Source organism: Seriola dumerili, unplaced genomic scaffold (assembly GCF_002260705.1).
Source record: "Seriola dumerili isolate Sdu_G_001 unplaced genomic scaffold, Sdu_1.0 BDQW01000052.1, whole genome shotgun sequence".
NCBI lineage: Eukaryota > Metazoa > Chordata > Actinopteri > Carangiformes > Carangidae > Seriola > Seriola dumerili.
In genome coordinates, this window is record NW_019174307.1 from 17,093,339 (window position 1) to 17,110,799 (window position 17,461).

The 17,461-nt window shown below is 41.2% G+C and overlaps 1 protein-coding gene across 1 annotated transcript in view; it reads left to right on the top strand.

Moving 5' to 3' along the window:
- The window catches only part of clybl (citrate lyase beta like), a 59,290-nt gene that overhangs the window by 14,790 nt on the left and 27,039 nt on the right, over positions 1-17,461 (top strand). Inside the window, exon 2 of the mRNA XM_022740711.1 lies at positions 16,562-16,775. Coding sequence (XP_022596432.1) covers positions 16,562-16,775 — 214 coding nt within the window. The remainder of the gene's footprint in view (positions 1-16,561; positions 16,776-17,461) is intronic.

Sequence of the window (17,461 nt, forward strand, 5' to 3'; positions counted from 1 at the left end):
TACTATAATATAACTTCAGGAAAAGCAGCCTCACATTTGAGAAGCTGTAACCATCATATCATTTTGGCGTCTTTACTGAAATGATTAATGGATTTATAAAAATAGTTGCAGCTTTAACTTTGTGTCAACTGACACTGAAATCTACCAAAATATATCTATAGAAACAATTACAAAACAAAACTGATGTGTTATTGTTATTTAATCAAATTGAATATGTTGACTATGTTACAGATAACAACTGTTATTGGATGTTGTGACTCCTCTTCATTCCATTTAGTTGTTGTTGATACTTGTTTATGTGTGGTCACATCACAGAATAAAAATGACTGAAGTTATGACGACTGGAAATATCACTGTAGAGGGGAAAGCTAAAATGCACGTCCGTACTAATTTATAAAACCTGACGCAGCATTCCTTTACTTCTCGGGAAGGAAGTGGAGTGGGAAGGTCAGGAGGCCTGTACGGGAGCTCTTCCCTTTACAAGGCTACATTCAAAGCATTTCTTCACTCCTCTGCTTGTGTTAGCCTAACCTAGTGTAAGCCTGTGCATCCGGTCTCCATTACTGTGTTCTCTTTTGAGAAAATGTGACGGTGATAAGGCTCTTTTGAAGTCCAGCTTTACTACAGGCCCTCTACAGAGGAACAAAGCCAGCAGCCAGGTGCTAAAGTGAAGAGAAACTCAGCCAGATTTATTTACTTTTCAGAGCTCAGAGTTTGAGATTTAAGAGGTCCACATTTCTACTCAAACATTTCTAGATTTGTTCCTGATATCTTTACCTCATGATTCAGAATCTCCTCCTGTGTGCAGTTGGATAGGACTCTGAGGTGTTTGTATTTCTAAAATGACCATATTTTTGTGTGGATTAATAAACATTTCCATATCGTAACATTTCAAAAACACTTTGGTCATTAGGCTGCACTCCAGTCAAAACAGTCTGCAGCGTGTCAGCCTTCATGCCCTGTGTCAATCAGCAGACATTTCCACTAACAATATGCCAACACCCACTCTGCATTCTGTTCAGGAAACCTTTCAGTAACTCCAAATGGAATCTTCTTAATGACTTCCTGTACCTGATGCCTGCTGTTGCTATCTGCATTTCAGCAATGGGTCAGTGTGACTGTACTCCTGACTTTTGACCTTGACGTTGCATTTGTGTTGCTTTCATGACCACTCAGAATAATGTCAATGCCAATGCCAAGGTCAGCTCAATGCCCTGTGCATAATACGGCAGAGTGAACCCCCATTCAACTAACGAGTGCTTCTGTATAAATTATAGTATCACTGTTAGAGAATTGCACATTGTTGTGTAATCCTATAGTCTAATACTTTTTGGTAATGGTTTTCATATGTTTTGGCATCATTAAAGAAAAATTGCCAAACAGCTAGCTTAGTTAGCTGGCTTTGGTTTTGCAGTGCTGTTTTTGTAGTGTAGAGATGTATTAGCTAACGGTGTGGTGGACAGTCTGGTGCTTACTTTTTCTCAGACACTTTATGAAATGTGCATTGGCTCAAGATTTACATTTATGTTCATGTTTGTATGGCTTAGAGGGATGGAAATTGTTTCTAATAACTTACAGTGTGTTTATGGTAATTATAGGTTTACTGTTATAATTCTATAATAGCCCAATCATCCTGTAGCCACCTTCACTCTATTAAAACGGAGCAGAGCCACCATTCAGGTTTTCACAAATCTCTGTATAAGTGTGGATAAAATGTAAGTGATCTTTTCAAATTCTAATATGTTTTTACTGGGATTAAGATGGAAAAACATAATTATATTTACCTTTGTTGCCTTCACATTTATAGCCTTAACAGGCGAAAGGGTCTGCATGTGGCTTTACTATAAATGGGCAAACAAGATGGTAAGATATAGTGCTTATAGGGTTATTATAACAACCTACTGGTGGGCATTAGCCGTCAGTCCTAGAGCTTTCAGCCATAAATTACATTCTTTTCAGATCAGGTTATTAGTGTAAAGTGTTGCTCTGACTTTTCATAAGAATACAAAAATTTAAATACGGCAAATTTACACTTTTTTGTGCTACCTCTGACATTTTGTAGAAAAGCAACTTTGTAGCAGCAAGTGATCCTGCAAGATCCTGATCTCTGTGTACAGAATTAAACTCCTGAGCCCAACAACCTGGGTTGTTAGTGTAAAAGGGATTTTACTCATGCATAACTGCTTCAGCATCTTTAGTAACGTATGGTAGGTTTTGTTGATAAAAGTAATATTTGCTTCTGTCTTTTAAACCTCTTGATTGCCAGGCTATAGTTACAGTTTATCAAGGTTTACATTATTTCAGGCTCGTTCTGAAATGAGTTGGTGCCAGATAAGTTGAAAATGTGACACTGAGTTTAGTTTCCATGATCCTCCCAGAAAGGGAAGGAAGGGGCACTGGTTATTGCCCACCCCACCTCCACCACACCCAATACAGGCCAAGGTGAGGGTCCTGCACTTTCCCTGTCACTTTCCACCATGCGGCCGTGTCTGTGTTTATGTTTCTGGATGTTTCATCTACTAACACACCATCATTAGGTTTGCTACATCAGCCGTTACAGCCAATATGACAGTGTCAGTTCACCATTAGACCAACATTTTTATTTGCCTCTTTCTAGAACTATCGCACAGTAGTGCATGGACTTCAATTCTCAGTGTGTTGTGCAATATTTCCAATACAATCCAATGTCAGGGAATTGTTGAGATTAATAGTAATTTTGTTGTTATAGTGTGCCAAGTATCTTTGTAAAAGACAAGAGTGAAGTTTCTGGCTGAGAGGGCTTAAAGGTGTGTAAATACCATAGTGTTATTACAGTAATTCTATGGTTGGTATCACTGAATGAAGTTACCCAGAACCTCATTAGGCTTAGGTCAGGAGAAGGGTCATTGACCCATTGATATCAATAGCAAACAGGTTGTAGGAACATGTTCTCTGTTGATGTGAATGGGACAAGACACATTATCTGACCCAGGTCTGTACCCCATCACTGTATGGTTTTGGTTCATTTTCAAATGGAGTAATTACTGAATAGCTGGTGTGTTTGCTTGCATTACATTGTACAAGTGTTGCCTTTTATTGTGCCCACACCTGGAGGTAACAGCTTGGCAGGTTGGTTGGATTTCTCCTCCAGCAGATCAGAGTCTTGAACTGTAAACTCCTCTCCTCTCAACTGCAACACCTCGCTCCTCCCCTCGGACATGTCCAAGCCCTTCAGGTTGTCATGTGGAACCTGTGTCAAACTGTGAAGAGACAGCGTGGTTTGTCTAAAATTTGCATCCACTTGGCATTTTGGCAGTTTACTTAAATCAGATGTTGACAAAGAGTCAGGTGCCAGTGGTCCAACAAATCATATTTTTCACCTTACCTTACGATTTTATCTCAACTTTTTTTCAACTGCTAATAAATATAAGTCACATATGTTTATTTTGTGTCCTGTATTCTTAACATTGTATTAACATTATCAAACAGTTCTGGTCCAGGGGAATCCTGGAACACAGTGAAGCGAAGGCAGTGTTTGTGAAGCTCTTGCACTTTCATGGGGCTCACTGACTCATCAGTGGCTGTGTTGCGGTGAAAGCTGGTACAAGAATTCTCTCCATGTGGTGCACAACACCCGCAGCACACAGAGCTCCGACAATCTGACAATCGCAGCTTCCTATTTGCATCACTGCTTTTGCTGCAGGAAATGTGCTGTTGATTTAATGATGTGGTGTGCAGGCCTGTTGTTGTGGAGACGACTTGCTGTATTTTTTTTCCCATCATATTTGACTTAACAGAGCCATACCAAAGTTTGATGTGAGGTTTGAAACTTGGATACAACCAATTTTACCTGAGTTAATGATGGAATTACTGTTGTCAGGCCATTCTTTGGCGTAGACTAAGTGCAAACATACAGTACAGACATTTGTATTTTTGTTATAATGTGTATAGTAAGTGCAAAAAAAAATCTGATAATAGATATAAATAGACAAGAAACAAGCCTGATATAGTAGCTAAGGGTCAATGCAGAATGTGTAAGCATACCTCAATTTTGTAATGTCCCACGGACCGACCAGAAGGGCTTTCAGCTTACAGTCCTTTTCATGTGGGTGTGGGTAGGGGGTGTGGGCTGCTATGGGGGGTTGTGGCCTATATAATACTTCCATGGTCAGATATTCAAGAAACTTCCTGGTGTGTCAGGATCAATCGGGTCTAAGCCAGTCTTAATTAAAGGCTTGGGGCTGGGCAGAAGTCGAGGGCAAAAGGCATCCCTGTTGGTTAGGAGAATGAAGCGTCTGTCATTTAAACCCTATAGGGAGCATCCGCTTCATTATTTAAAATTCCTCTTTTAATAACTCTTACTGTTCAGTGATGACGTGCACAAATGGTGGTTCAGCTATAGGAAAAAAGTGTTGACAAAACAGAGGGAGATTTGTGAAGACAAGAAAAGTGATTATTAGCCCACTTGTATATCATATATCATTCTGCCATCTTGTAACACATAGTTGACATAGTTGATTTTTATGCATTCAGGAGCACCTCTATTCACACACACATTGTGAAGAGGCTGGGTTGATCTCGAGCAGTCGACCATGAAAGAAAAGTAATGCTCACTCCTTTTGTGAGAAATCTCCATTCAGCTCTACTTGCAGTATTTTTTGTAGTGTACTTAAGTTTGTTATGTAAATATGTTTGAGTCACAGGAGGATCTTTTTATAGTCACTTCTTCTCAGTGCTTGTTAAATAGTACAATGCTACAAGAGAGTTAGAGGCTTAAGTTTAAAAGTAAATTTTCAGTGAGTGAGTGAGTTTTCAATGGCCTTGACTACTGATGCACAGTTGTTTCACAAGTTTTTTTCATCTGTAAAATAGGTGCAGTTATCATGTTCAGCCACTTGGGGGCACAGGCAACTTGCAGGGAAGAGATGAAGTGCTATGAGTTGGGGTGTGAATGGTGTGTGTGTATGTGTGTGCGTGCATGTGTGGGGTGGGGTGGGGGTGGGGGGGTTCATTAATTAAATGGAATATGATCCAAAAGACTCTGTGCTCACTCATGACACATCATGTCCCACAAGAGAGGAAATAAGACAAATGCCACAGATGTCCCTTTTTTCTCTGTCCTGTTTTTCTCTTGTTGTAGTTTTCCTCCAAATCCAAATGTTGGACAGACAGTGCCTTAGTATGTTTTGGTCTCCTGAGTGGATCTTTCCAGTACACCCATCTGTCAGACTTTTTTCTGAGGTCCGAGGAGGGGTACGGGGGCGTGTTTGTGTCTGGGCCCGGATGGGTGGATCGGTGGGGGCAATAGACCAGACGCAGTACATATCACATCGTAGGCCAAATATCCTAATAGTCTGATCCACCGACTGATCTGCTGTTCCAGTCATATCCATATCCAGGCACACCCCAGCCCAGATTGTCCCATGTAGTGGATGTTATGAGCCATTTTTTTTTTATTTTCTTAGCTTGCCCGTACAACCACGCCTTTCCATTCCTTGTTTGCTCTCTTTTTCCACCTCAAACTTAAGAGGTGCTTTATCCTTTCTCAGCTTCAGCCCTTCATTATTCTCTACCTCCTCTTTCCATTCATTTTTCCCCATGAGAGGATCCTTGACACTTGTAGATTCAACTAGGCATCATCTCCTCTGCTTCAACTCCAAATCCTAGATGAGTGGGTTTATGCAAAAGTGAAAGCATGCTCTACTTTATTTTTTATTTTTTTATTTATTTTTTTATTTTTTTGCATTCAGTTCAGATTCTTTCCCATGACAGTCAGTCTGACAGCAGTTGTTTTACCTCAGATAATTAACTTAATGGAAGTTGGTTTGACATCCTGCAGCAACATTATCTGTTATGTAAATGTGAAGCGGTTATCATTCATGAGCAGTGAGAAGTATTCTCACCTGCAGAACTAATACTGTTAATGCATTCATATCATGGAGCGTTATGTAACTGTGCTAGCTGAGATGGAAAGTGCAGCCACCTTGCCAGTCTTAATGCATTCAGGCTCCACAGTGTCAGATGGCCCCAGTGATCCAGGGGGCTCAAGATGGCAATGCTGTTTTACAGTCCGGATATGTGTGTCTGTGTGCAGGCCAGAATATGCATGTGTGTGCTGCAGTGTTTGTTAGATTAGGCTCGGATGTGTGTATCCATATGGTTCAGTGGCGACACATTTGAATCCTTCTGGCCTTTTGCCAAATGTGTGTGTGTGTGTGTGTGTCACTGTCTTTACACTGAACCCTTCCCAATCTTGTTTGTGTTTTTAATGTGGCGTTTATCCAAATAAGCCTATATGAGGCATGTGACCTGTGTATTGCCATGTGACTATATGGTCAGAGTTTGTATCACCAGCCATAATAGGTGGGGGGTTAATTAGTTATCCCATGACAGACTGTCAAGGGAAGATAGTCCCAGTACATGCTGGTATCTTTGCTCTGTCATTGGTTGAGAGACTGCTCAAAAGTAAACACCCATCAATCCTCCCTGGCTCCCTGTCTCTCTTCCTCTCTTTCCCCCTCTGCTGCCATTACAGACAGACTCGGTGACATGAGTTGTGGAGAAGGCTCCCCACCTCTCCTCCGCCTCTTTTCTCCCATGCACTGTAATCCTGACACCAAAAACCGCCCCTCAGAGAACAAGTGTCAGCCTCAGAATAGAGCGTGCAGTCAGCTCCCCCCTTTTCCCCCTCTGTTAAGCATGTTAGACAGTGCTAATGTTGATGGAGGTGACAATTAACTATACAATGATCACAGTGATGGCGCTTGTACTGCTGCCTCGCAGCCTTGCTAAAGAGATAAGTGACTGATCTCAACACGACTGGGACTGGGCACATGACAGATAAGCACATAAAGGGACAGTTACTTTGGTGCACATAGTGTAAGCTTGGCTACCAGATGTTCTGCAAGCTTTATGCTGCATATTTGACTTGCTAATATCAACAGCCTATTTATAGTTCTTGTTGAAGCTTTGAACCTTAATGGAGCCCTAGTCATTTTATATGTAGGATAATAATTAAACATCATATATGTACATAAGATGATTCTCTATGTTAAATGTTGCTCTTTGAAAACAACACTTAAGGGGAGAAAGAGCTGAATTTCCATTTGAAGTGTGAAAGTCTGTGGGGAAATGCATGAGTTGTGTTGGAAGACTAGGGACTTGCCTTATTTGTGCCACGGACTGGTAAGCACACAAGTGCTCATATTCGCTTCTGCTGCTGCTTCAGCTGCTTCTGCTGACTTCTTTGCCAGGCACCCGTGGCTGACTCTGGAAAAACAGGGGGAATGTTTTGGAGACACAACCTGAGATAATGACCACCTTGCAACCCCCACTGTCAGGTTGTGAAACGACCCAAAGATATTTGCATGAAATAAATGAGAATCTTTCTCACGTCCGGCCCTGCCACGGCCAAAGGTTTACTGTCGCAGATGCATGCTCCATCTGGCCCTGTTCTCCTCATTTTTTAACTGTTCAGGTACACCGTCACAGTTTGTTCTTGATTATGGATGATATTTGTTAGACGGCTCAAATTAATCTTTCAACTTTATGTGTCTTGTGGTAAGTGTAGCAGGGCATAGATTCAAAAACATCAGGATGAAGTGAGTAGCAGGACATCAAAGTTAAAGAAGTCTCTTTAGACTGAACTGTGACAGCATTTCCAAAGTGAGTCATACCTCTTTGTTTGTCCTGCTTGGGATTTTGGGGAATACAGGGTTGAATGGGGTCAAGTGGTCCTCTATCCTGAGCAAACATGGACATGGTGACAGCCGCTGGGACAACAAACCTCCACGAGAACCAGGCTGTCCTGCCAACATTCTCCCCGCCTCTCCGCTACCAGCACGACCCCCCCCCCTTCCCCCAGCCCAGGGCTGTGATCCTGCATAGCCGGTATAATGAAGCCATATAAGCCTGTTATTTGCTGCTTTACGGCTTGTTTTATGAAGGTGAGCTGACAAGCAGCTCCCAGAATGGTTCCTGTCACTTTAACAGACAGAATTACCAAGAGAAAAGGAGCGTTGTGGAGGGAGGGCAGGGCAGGCTGGAGAATGGGCCGGGGCCTTTATGTTAGTCCTGCCAGGGCTTTGATGGGTAGAGGTCTGGCTGCAGGCTATCACTGGTACATTTTACGTCTTCCAGCTTTTGTCAGGGGACATTATTGACGTTTGACCTATGTTCTTATTCCCACCTCCTCTTCACTAATCAATTACCACATCGATCCATTAATCAGACAGGGTGATGGCCAGTGAAAGGGCCCGTGGGTATGTGTGAAGAATTGTGGGATAGGCCTCAGGCTATCGAGGAGGAGGGCCTTTACCTGTGGAGTGCACTGTTCAGCATGTGGGTGAACAGCTAGTCCTCGCCTTTACTTTAAAGGTGTCTGTAGGTTTTTTTATTATCAAGAAAAGACATTTTTCTCCATATGTAGTGCATGAGATTTGTATGAAAAACAATTCATTAATGTAAGCAAAAATTACCATCGTTTCACGCAAATTCCTCTCCTGGGTGCATGGAACATTATGGATGGATTTTATATTAAAACTAACCATAAATTTTAAGGTTTTGCACACACACACACACAGCTGTGTGTCCGCTTCCTCATACATATTTCCTACAATTGGAAATCAGAAACACACAGTTGTTCTCAGCCTAGAAGCCAACAGGGAGAAACCGGCAGGAAGCGTTCTTATTAACGCAGTGTTATTTAGTTTGACATCTGAAATACTGGCTGAAATATCAGCAGCCATTACACTGTGTGGCTAAAAAAAAAAGATTCTTTTTGAATGAAAGCAAACATGTTTTTGTTCGTCTGACTGTTTCCATGGAGGTTATGCAGTAGCATAATTGTGTGTAGGGCACAAACAGAAACAGATCAGACACACAGACAGCCAACAGATCAAAACGGAAGCTGCGGGAGCGGAACCCACCATGCTTTGATTAGGTTTGGTTTGGTTTCGGTTTGGTGTGTGCAGACTAAAGCCGTCACCCCAGTCCGTCTTTGCCCTTTGCCAAGTTGTTTGCCAAAACAGGGAAAGATTTGGGAAAGAAAGTTAGAGAGAGAAAAGCTGTGGGCTGTTATTGTCCACCCCCCTCAGGCTGACCAGGGTCCAGCCGACAGTCACCCAGCTCTTGTGGGTTTAGTGAATTGAGAAGACACTTCTTGTGTGGATTTTTCAATTCTTCAACATGTCATTTGGCCGGGAGTGCTATTGTCCCCTGCCCCTTTTCTCCCTGCTCCTTCTGCCGAGACGAGTCGTGTCATCCCCTCGTGATCAGCACTTTTGTTGCCTTTGTTTTTGGCCCTACCTCAGAAGTCCATCTTGTCTTTTATGTCCCTGCCTTTCATGCATAAGGGAACAGTTGTGGCCTGTTGTGGGGCTGTTCCACTGCATTTCCACCAGTGGGGTTTCCTTTCATTCTCTTCAAAGTACTACAATGGGGCTCTGAAGGCCTGAATGGCCAATGCAGAGTGCACAATCCTACAGAGCCCGCTCATTTTGTTTTGCCAGAGTCAATAAAAATGCTAAGTTAAAAGCTAACCCCCTTATGCCCTCCTCGAATGGAGTGACTTGTTTGACCTTTTTAAGTTCCCCTCTCAATTAACTTTTAAAGATAAATTCATTGATTTTTTTTTTTTTTTTTCCCTTTTGAACTGTCATGTAAAGTTTATTATCTACACACATGTAAATGGCATTATATTATTTATTTAAAATTGATTTGGCCTTTGCTGTCCTAGGCTGCTCAGTGATCAGTACTGACTTGAATGGATTTATCGGGTTGTCTGTGACAGACAGACAGAGCGCTGGAGTGACAACTGCCAGTCATCAAAACCTGCTTGTGACTCCCGCGAATGAAAGCTCTTATGTCCTTTACATTCTGACGTTTCCCTGTCCTGAGACCTAGATAAAGACATCTCCGGTTCTTCTAAGGAGGAGTGGGATTTAACTAGTTTTATGTGGAGGGATGAGGGGATGGGGAAAAAAGGAGGAAAAAAAAAAAAAAAGTCTGCAGTCGTCTCTGGGCATTACGGCAAAGGCCTTGCATAAAGGCATTGTGTGCCGATTTGTGAGCTGGGAGAAAGCCGGGGACTTTGAGGAGGATTACAGGTAGACAGACATTGGCTGCTGAAGATAACCGCCATGACTTCATCCTCATTGTGTAGATTAAGGCATAAAACCCAAACTAATGAGACAGGAAAGGGGGAGAAGACATGGATGGGACGATGAGTAAGGGGTTTTGTTGATGGTGAGAGACACTGTCCCTGGAATTAGCTTTTTTTTTATAGTGAGGAAAAGGAAGCTGTAGGGCCAGTGGTGAAATAATCTGAGGAAGTATAAAACATGCATGCTCCAATCTCTGTGCCAAACATGAAATGCTGAATTTAGTTAAATGGCTGGAGACTTAGATAAATCCAGATCTCCTCTGCATGTTGGAGCAGCGTATTACACTTTCATGATGATAAAGGAACACATGCTGTTCGTGTGTTCCTTTAACAGGGTGTTGCTTTCTTAACTTCTCAGAGCGAATTGAATGTCTGGTCTTGGTTCTCAATATCAGTTGTTTGTTTGGTAACACAGTACAGTCAGTACAGTTATCATCAACAAAATGTTAGCAGGTCCAGTGTGCTATTGTTTGTCCTGCTCCTTCTAGTAAAATAGAGGCCAGCCCACAGTAAACTCTGCAGCCCCCTCCTGATCTAATCTGGAGAGGAACGGATTGCTCATCCCGAGCTCCAATTTGCTGGAGGGCAAGCAATGAAAGCAGGGGGCAGACAAGAGAAGAAGTAGAGGAAAAGTGTTTGATTCCTTCCTTTCCCTGTCTTGGGTGTCTCTGCTTAATTTTTCAGCATTTCTCTGCTATCCAATTCTGTCCTCAGACCTGAGGCAGTGTGAAAAAGAAAAAAAACAAAAAACATACACATACAGCATCATGCTGTGAGGAAGACCGCGTGTGGGGAATGCTTCAGCTCTCTTTTTCATTCTAAAAAAAGTGTCAGACAGGCAGGTGGACATGAAGCTAGGTAAATATTGATGACTTTTTGACCATTTTATTTCCCACCCGCAGACAGCGTTCTCCAGACAAAGAGCCCGTCAATGCTTCAGCAAGATCGATTTTCCTCCCTACTCTTTATTCATCTTTATTTTCACCAAATTTAATCTGGAATCTTAAGCACCGCAGACCTCAGAATGTAGTTTGCATATTAAGAAGTCGCTGATTATCGTGGGGTAGAAACACAGATCTTTAATTTTGTGCATTTTAGACACAGCTTCTGCCTGCACCACCATGCTGGAGATAATTGTGGAAATCTACATATTTAGAGGGAGGCTATCGTCAGGGCCTGTTTTCAAGTGGGCCACTTGTTATCTGCTGTAATTCATGTGGTAGGATGAATATTACCACCTGAATTAAGCTATTATGCTGCCAGGTGGAGGCCAGCAGAGTTACAGGAAATGGTAATCATCACGTCATGATAATGAAGCAATTACTACAGGCTATTTGTAATACAGTATTTACTGCCAGACCACAATCAGTCATCTTATGTCAAATTAAATATGTATCAAAATTTAATATAATGTGTGCTGCGGCTGAGGAGGTCAAGTCTTTGGCATTTAGTTTGTTTTTTTAGAAATTTTATTTTTGTAGTCGTTCACATACAAGTGGCCAGCCCACAGGGACACCACTGACTGTATATGACGCCAAAATTACAGCTGCACTGGTGAAACATTTGTCAAGCAAAAACATAACATTACACTTTTAATACAGTCATTCAGTCTGAGGAATATTTTAATGACAAGTCCGGATCATCTCGGCTTAGATGCTCATAAAACCCCCACATGCGAGAAGCATAATCTGAAACGGGACCAAAGTTTTGTGAATGTCTGTCCCTTCCATAGTCTGACATTTCTTAGTGACACGCTACCTTGAGAAATATTGGTGACCCTGTCTGGATTACATGACAGGGGATTTCACAGATAAGAAGATGAAACTTGGGGAAAATAGGAGCTGAATGTGGCAAAAGTGTACATCAGTCACATAGTTGTCTGAGAGTGGCGAAGATAAGATGTGAAGTTCAAGGATGCGTGGTTCAAGGTAGATTTATTGTAGTTAGGCACTACAGAGACACTGACGGTGGGTGTCAGATCATCAGAGGCTATTCTGCTGAATTGAAGATCAGTTGATACTTCTATACCAGTGAACTGCTTTGTCCAAGACACTCTCTGGTGTTGGAAGAAGACAGACACAAATCTGCATGTAAAATGCTGCTCAGCCAGCATGGAGGAGGGCTGCACAGTTTGTAAGAACAATCTTTTTTGGATGAACAGGATAATTACTTGTTAGACAGCAGGTCCAGATATGACACGCTGCATTGTTGGGTCTGGGAAACTAATGTACATGGCTCAGGAAGGCCCATGTCTAGTCCAACACAGAGCTCACAACCCTCTCACCACATTCCAACCCCCCCCTGTCCCTCCCCATTTCAGTGCCACTAGGCCTGGGTCTGCTGCTGCCTCGCAGCTAATGAGAACCAGTCCCATCCAGCACCATATAAACCCACTAACACACACTTACCTCTGATCTCAGACCAGTAAATGTTGTCACTGTGGCCAGGTCCCACCACTTTATAGCTGCTAATATAGCCACATAGCCCTGTGTTATCATAACCTTTCATGTAAAAAAAAAAAAAAAAAAAAAAAAAAAAAAAAAAAAAAAAAAAAGAAAGAAAGAAATAAAAGAGAAAAGAGGAAAAGAAATTGGTAACGTAGGTGCATATGGAACTTTGTGGACTGTAAAATATATAGAACACAAGTGTATATAGTGATCTAATAATGGGAAAATGTCAACCAGATGTGGGATGGTGTAAATAAAAATTTCCAGATTGCATGTAGTATATGGAAGTGATGTGTGTATTTGATGACGATCCCTAGATCCCCACTGGATTGTGATGTTAATGGCTACTTGACCATACAAGCAGCCCCTTTGGGTTTTTATGGGAAAATTAAAATTTTTAATATAGCCACCGGGTTTGCCATTTTATGTATAACTTGTCAAACCCTAATACTAAAACCGGCACCAGATTAATCCAATGAAAAGTAAGTCAATTGAATATAAAAAAAAGCTTTGTTATTGTTCTAGCAGATTCTGATTTTAAATAAGGTGTAAGAATAATGGAAATTACTCGTATGAACCAAACTGCTGCTGAAAATTAGGTACACACTACTTTCCATATTGTTAAAAGTAATCCTTTCTTTCTTTCCTGCCAGCACAAAATATTCAGTGATTTTCAGGTTTCCTAGCTTTTTGCAACATTGGTCATATCATATCATGTAATTATATGCTGCTTTGATGTTAAATGAATGATTTGCTGTTATAACTTTAGTAAAACAAGGCTATACATATGAATAAAGGGACAAAAAAAACATACAAAATTGAATGTAAAATGTGGGTTTAGTATGGAAGGTGTAATATTAGACACATGTATAGTGAAACCGAATCGAATAATCAATTAATTGCTTTACCAATCGACAGAGAAGTATTCGGCAATTCATTGATAACTGATTAATCATTAAAATGTAATTTCTCATATGAAAATTCCAAACATTCTTCAGGTTCAGCCTCTTAATTCTGAGAGTCTTATATCAGCGTGAACCGAATACCTTTGTGTTATGAACTGTTGGTCAAACAAAACAAAACATTTGAACGTGTCCCCTTGAATTTGAGGAAACTGAGGGATATTTTTCACTACTTTCTCCTATTTTATTGCCCAAACTAACTGATTAATTGAGAAGATAATCAACAGCTTAGTAATAATGAAATGAGAGTAATGATAATGAAAATAATCGTGAATCGCAGCCCTATCACTATAAGGCCAGACCACCTTTCTTGAATCAAGTCTTAACAGTGGCCATCCATGTAATGACAGAGCCTGCACTCTGATAGCGCTGTTTCTTGTTAGTAGATGATGTTACTAATAATGTCAGTAGAATTGAGAGGCACAGTTTTATTGTGGCTGTCCTGTAGCTTTCTGCTAATTCACACTTGTCTTATATGTAAGGCACCACAATGGAGTGTTACATTCAGTAGACTATATCGTATATCTGTAAGGTCTGCCTCCTGTAGACTGCAGAATCTTTCTAGATGCGGTTTCATATTTATACCCTATTAAAAAGGCTATTAAAAATTAGATGGAAGTAGAAAGGTGGAACTAAGCGAGAGAGATGCTGATTTTGGCCCCTGTTATTGACTCCTGCTTCTTGTGTACTTCCTCTAGCCAACATCAAGGCGGCTTCATTCCCTCTCCTCGTTTCAGTTTTTTTTCTCCTTTATAATGGAACCTACTCTTAAATTACAGCCACTATCTTTTTGTGCTTCAGTTATATTATGCTTTATTTGCCTTTTAAGTGGGCACTTAGTATGGCTTTTTAACATTTCCCCCTGAGCAGTATGCACAGAATAGACTGATTTCATTTAGATCTCAACAACCCCCCTCTTGGACCCCTACCACTCGGCACTCTCACTTCCGTCCTCTCACCCACTATTTTCCTTTCTAATTTTTGCGTTTACTCTTTTTGCATCTCTTTTCCATCAATTTAAACCCTGTAGCTTTTTGTCCCTAAAATGACTGTGAGCCCTAGCTATTTTCACTGGTCCACAGTTTGCATGGTGGTGTGCCATAATCCTCCTCCGACCTCTTCCTTGTTTTCTCCCCAAGCCTTTTGTGAATACTGTCCCCATCTCAAATAGGCTCTGTCTACCTGGAAGCACTAAAATGCTGGAAGCAACCTGAATTGGTTTTAACTGCCTGCTCCAACCGCAACATCCCAGTTTAGATTAGGCCTTATTGGGACTGGAGGGCATGTGGAAGCGTAGTTGACAGGATTAAGTGGCTATTGAAGTGACTTTAGCTCCTTTTTAGAGAGCAAAAGACAAGAAGAGAGAATAATCAGCCCCCTCTTTTAATAGGAGGAATACCCCCCTCTTCTTTTCTTTTCCTGCCAATACAGTCCCTCGAAGGGCTTCTGATTCCCAGCAAGAGTTAGTGGTGGGAAATGCTTTTTCTCACTTTAATTACATATAACTGATCCTAAACATTTACTATTCATTAGGACCAATTGTTTCGGAAGCCAGATTGATGTAACAAATAATTAAGACATGTGCAATGATTGTGATTATTGGTATACACAGTTGAGTGGGTGTGTGCGTGCACTGTTTGCGGATGGGAGGGGGGTACACATGCAAACACTGCTGCCTGTTTTGTCATCTTGTGTGTGTGAAGCTTACACATGCACATTTGAGTGTGCACGTGGAGGTGGCAGATACGATGATGAGCAAATATTAGTCAGTGCGATATTTCATAGTGTGATAATCCAAGTAAATAACTTTTTTAGGTTGTTAAGGTGGAACAACTTAATGCACATTTTTGCCTTTCTTTTTGCTTCGGCACATAGTTGTTCAGTCAGTGCTGCTTGGAAATAGAAACGCTTGTAAATATAAAATACCTACTAAAAACAACTTGTTGAATGTTGTTTCCATTGTTGTAAGAAGGGTCATCTGAAGAGCAAACACAGGGCACTACAGAACATTGGAGGAAAGCATTTAAACTAAACACTTTTTAAATGAATAAAAAAATCAAGGTTTCAATATATTTAGTTATTAGTTACCCTCTTAATAAAATATTCTGGCATTCACTTCTTTTTTTAAGGACTGCATTTGTGTGATTAGCTTATTTACATTTTGAACTAAAATTCAGTAAAACAACTCTGACAATTATGAATCCTGAAGGCAGTGTTGAATAATTTATTATTACCATTTTAATCATGTTCAAAAAAAGTTACACTGCTGCATTTTGTGATTGACATTTCAAATCATAATTGCATCTTAAAATGTCTGCATCTTTTACACATGTTTATACATTTAGTAATTGTGTGACTAAAAGAGCAGAATTGTTCATAAAGTAGGTTCTTCATCTATAGTATTCATACTAAGAATAAAGGTACATAATTTCACCTTTTTAAAAAATAAATAAATAAATAAATAAATAATAATAAAAAAAAACTACAACTGTCTTTCCCAAACTTAAATTTTTCCATGACTCAGCTCCAGCCACCGCTGATACCCCTGCTCATTCACTTTCTGTCCTGCCTAGATATTCAGCAGTGTGGCTACATTAGCATATGAGTGGCTCAGTGTTTGGGTGAGTTTGTTCTCACCAAAGAGTGCCAAAGCACAGGTCAGCGTCTCTCATCCACTTCAATGAACAGCTGAAGGGCAAACAGAACTCCCAAAATGAAACGTTTCCAGACTTTCACTCTAATCTGGAGGATGTGGCCTCCTCTAGGATCTTCATGTGTAATAAAAACACTGTAGATATTATTAGAAATCTGCATGCAGCAGCAACCTTTAATTATTCGTTGCCCTTACAATTGATACTGAGTGTACTCATGTGTAATGAATGCACCAAAGACATGTGCATTCATGGTACCCCTGCCAGGGAGTGTTGTGTATCTTTTTGTGGTGTACACAAACACATGTTTATGTCTGTGTGCCACCCTGTGCTTATATATGTATATGTTTGTGTTGAAAGGGAGAGCCGTTGGCTCCTGCCCACGGCCTGGCAGTTGTATGCCGAAGCATGGCGTCCTCACCATCACTCTGCAGGCCCCTCGCTGCGCTACATACCCCGCAGGGCGGTTCTCTACTGCCCTGGCAATGATGAGCGAAAATTGAGGAAACTGGCCTCGTTGGATGTCGACTGTGCCGTCTTGGACTGCGAGGATGGTGTAGCCCTCAGCAAAAAGGTACATAAAGACAAAGATACATGTATAAATGAAATGGAGCTTTGTTTGAACAGGTCGGCAAGGAAGCACGCAAACACACGCCCAGCTGTATGATCCGGAATGATTTTAATTTCATCTCCCTCCTTCAGACAGGTGTTCGGTCTTAATCACTGAAAGGAAAACTACCTAAATGACATGTTTAAAACAAGCACATTTCACCCCATTATGATGGTATAAAGGCAGTGGTTCCCCCCTATCAGAGTCCTTTAAAACAAGGTGACCATGTCCCACTGGGTGAGCAGCGGGAAAGCACCAGATGCAGCAGGTTAAAAGCATTCTCCTCCCGCCCACTCGACCTCCCCATTGGCCCTCATGAACTGCCCATGAAATTGTGATTGGAGAGTGGGATAAAGAAAGGGCCTGGGTAAAAAGTTAACTAACAAAGGTTTTTAAGTCATGATAATAAAGATGATTGATTTGGCTGGAGGCTGTTCCTGTAGTAGACAAAGACAATAAGATGATGCCCTGTGTGACTGACAGGCTAAAACTGTGACCCCGCGATGGAGCTGGTGGATGTCGGAGCCTCTGTCTTTATTACATTTTTAGAGTGGGAAATGCGGAGAGGAATGCAGCACTGAAGCAGCCATTCAGGCTTGAGGAGAATTCAGACGCTGGACTCTTGAGCTCTCAGCATGTGACAGGTTCAT